We start from the raw sequence: 2,715 nt of genomic DNA, 5'->3' as shown, positions 1-2,715 counted from the left end.
AAACAAATGATCCTTTGGCATTTACATTATTAAAAAGCGTGCATATATTTTCTTTCAACATTTCCAGAAAAAGATATTAAATTTATATTTAGATTTACACATCGTTTGCATTGAAACGAAATCCTTAAAAAGTTTGAGATAAATATGAGCGCAATATGAATGACGGGAATCTGGACGATATTACTTCTCTTGATTATTATGACAACGGCAAAAAAGTTATCTCCCTTCCAACCAATTTGAATTATAATCAGTTATGCGGTACGGATCGTTATATTTTAAAAATGAAACAAACACAAATAAAGAAAATATGATATAAAGAGAATATCATTAAAATAAAACAATTCTAAAACATTTTTCTTTTCAACATGTGTTATGCATTCCTTTGGCCTGGCTGCTAATTGCAGTGGTGATCGTGAAATTGAAAACGACAAAAGTGCATCACAGTTTCCATGTATCACCGGGGATGTACATAAGGAAAAATCTATTTGAGGTGCTAAAATTCGTTTAGGTTAATTTTAAAATATTATTCAATCATCGATGTGATTATGAAACAAGAAATATCTCCTGCTCTATTGTAGCATTTATAAAGTCCGTCTCTGTATATGTAGAATTATCTTTTTCCATAAGAGTATATATTTTTCTTATTTCTGCTACATTTCTCGGCCAGGTAATGAAAAACTTACAATTGTCCCTTTTTTGCAAACATTCTATTGCTTTTTCTGCTTTAGGTTCAATTTTCTCGCCCCATATAATCCTAGTGTATGTTATATCTGGAACACTAGACATCACTAAACCGTACCAGTAAATATCTTCTAGCCAAAATAATGGTGTTAAAAAAGCTGATTCTAGCAAATCAGGTATCAAGTCCATTGTCATCAAGACAAATTTTCCTTCGCAATATGCTGGAGTATAATCTACATTCATAAAAACATGTTCGCCAACAAAATATTTAGAATGTCTCTCTCTATGTACTGTAGATCTCACACGAAAGCAGGCGACCTCTCTGGTCCTGTTAACAAACATAAGTCTGTTATTAATGGCATGGAACAATTTGTTAAAATTTATTACAATGTCATCGTCGGACTTTATTACGAATTCGGCGTTAGCGCAGTTCTGATTCAACCACTGATACCCATAGAGACTATTCAAAGAAAGGTTTTTGTAATTGTCTTCAAAATTGCCTTGTAAAATATCCCCATAATCCGCAAACTCCTTCTCAATAAGCGATTGCGTTGTCCAATGTTTCAAACGTCCAATGACAAAAATAGTCCGGACTTCCGGCATTGATGAAGATCGGGAAGAATTTGCCCATGTTTCACGAATTGCTCTCCTGTGTTCCGTATGCTCCGGCGCAGAAAGTATCATAATCACAACAGTTAAATTATTCGTTTTGCAAATAGCTTTATTTTCCAGAGTGAATGCCATGTCGACTAAAGATGGTGGTTTCAAGTGTGAAAAGCGAATGTTTAACAATTGCTTTACTTCCGGGTTTAGTCTAATATGCGACGTAGATTTCCGATATGCGTTTATCTTCTTTAAAGCGCTTATGTCAAGCAGCTCGTTAACCCGATTGTCTGAATTTTTACCTGTATTTGATTGTTCAAATGCTTTTTCTGGAATATCTAAATGTCCAAGTTTTGACGATTTAGGGAAAAATATCCATAGATATAAATTTAATGAGAACACAATAAAAACACTTAGTAATACAATTTTGAAATAAGTTCGAAAACCCATAACTAGGTGTTTTTTTTTAAATTTATTAATTAAGTAGTCGGACAATGTAGAGCACACGATAAAACATGTCAATTAAATTAAACGTCTTTTCTAGACAGATCAACAAATTAAATAACTTGACATTTCCTGGTACAAAATGGTTTCCATATACATGCAATACCTACTACAGTTATGCTTTGACTTTATAATGCAAACGTATCAAATTGCGGCAAAGTATAAGGTAATTTAAATCATTTTAAAATGTTTTATGTTTATGAAAGGTATTTCGATTTTGCCTACAGCACAAAAGAAATGAAAACGGCATATTTGAATTTATATAATTAGTTAAGTGACTGAAACATATACATGTATTATTCGATCAAAAATATTCAATTATGCGTCCAAAACTTCTCATCTGCTTAAGACAGTTTCATAGAAAACGGAACCAAAATGGCATTGATGTAATCGGTTTGAATGAATAAATAAATAATCATCAAAATAAAAAACCCAAAAAACAATTGGCGTAAAGTTTCTTTGCAGTTTATACGAATTGAGATTGGTGTCTTTATAGATGCTTACAAAAGTTGTTTAATTAGTTTCTTTGCAATGCAAATTAAGGTCAGTTTCTTTGCAGATGTATGTAACTAAAGGTAAAATACTTTGCAGATGTATGCAAATAAAGGTGAGTTTCTTTGCAGATGTATGAAAATAGGGTTAAGTTTCTTTGCAGATGAATGAAAATTAAGTTTAGTTTCTTTGCAGATGTATGCAAATTAAGGTAAGTTTCTTAGCAGATGTTTGCAAATTAATTAGTTTCCGTGTAGATGTATAAAAATAGAGTTTAGTTTCTTTGCAAATGAATGAAAATTAAGTTTAGTTTCTTTGCAGATGTATGCAAATTGTGTTTAGTTTCTTTGCAGGTGTATACAAGTTGAGTTGAGTTTTTTACGTTAATAAACATTTCTTTGCAGTTAATACAAACTGAGTTTAGTTTCGTAATAG

The 2,715-nt window shown here is 31.6% G+C and overlaps 1 protein-coding gene across 1 annotated transcript; it reads right to left on the bottom strand.

The window, feature by feature from the left end:
• Positions 1-543: 543 nt before the first annotated feature.
• Positions 544-1,425, bottom strand: LOC132743787 (beta-1,3-galactosyltransferase 1-like). The gene has a single exon (XM_060732359.1). The coding sequence runs from the start codon at positions 1,423-1,425 to the stop codon at positions 544-546; it is 882 nt and encodes a 293-aa protein (XP_060588342.1).
• Positions 1,426-2,715: the final 1,290 nt, after the last annotated feature.

Source organism: Ruditapes philippinarum, unplaced genomic scaffold, assembly GCF_026571515.1.
Source record: "Ruditapes philippinarum isolate M1 unplaced genomic scaffold, ASM2657151v2 ctg3345_1_1_1_1, whole genome shotgun sequence".
In the NCBI taxonomy this organism is placed as follows: domain Eukaryota; kingdom Metazoa; phylum Mollusca; class Bivalvia; order Venerida; family Veneridae; genus Ruditapes; species Ruditapes philippinarum.
This window is presented reverse-complemented; position numbering and strand designations above follow the sequence as displayed.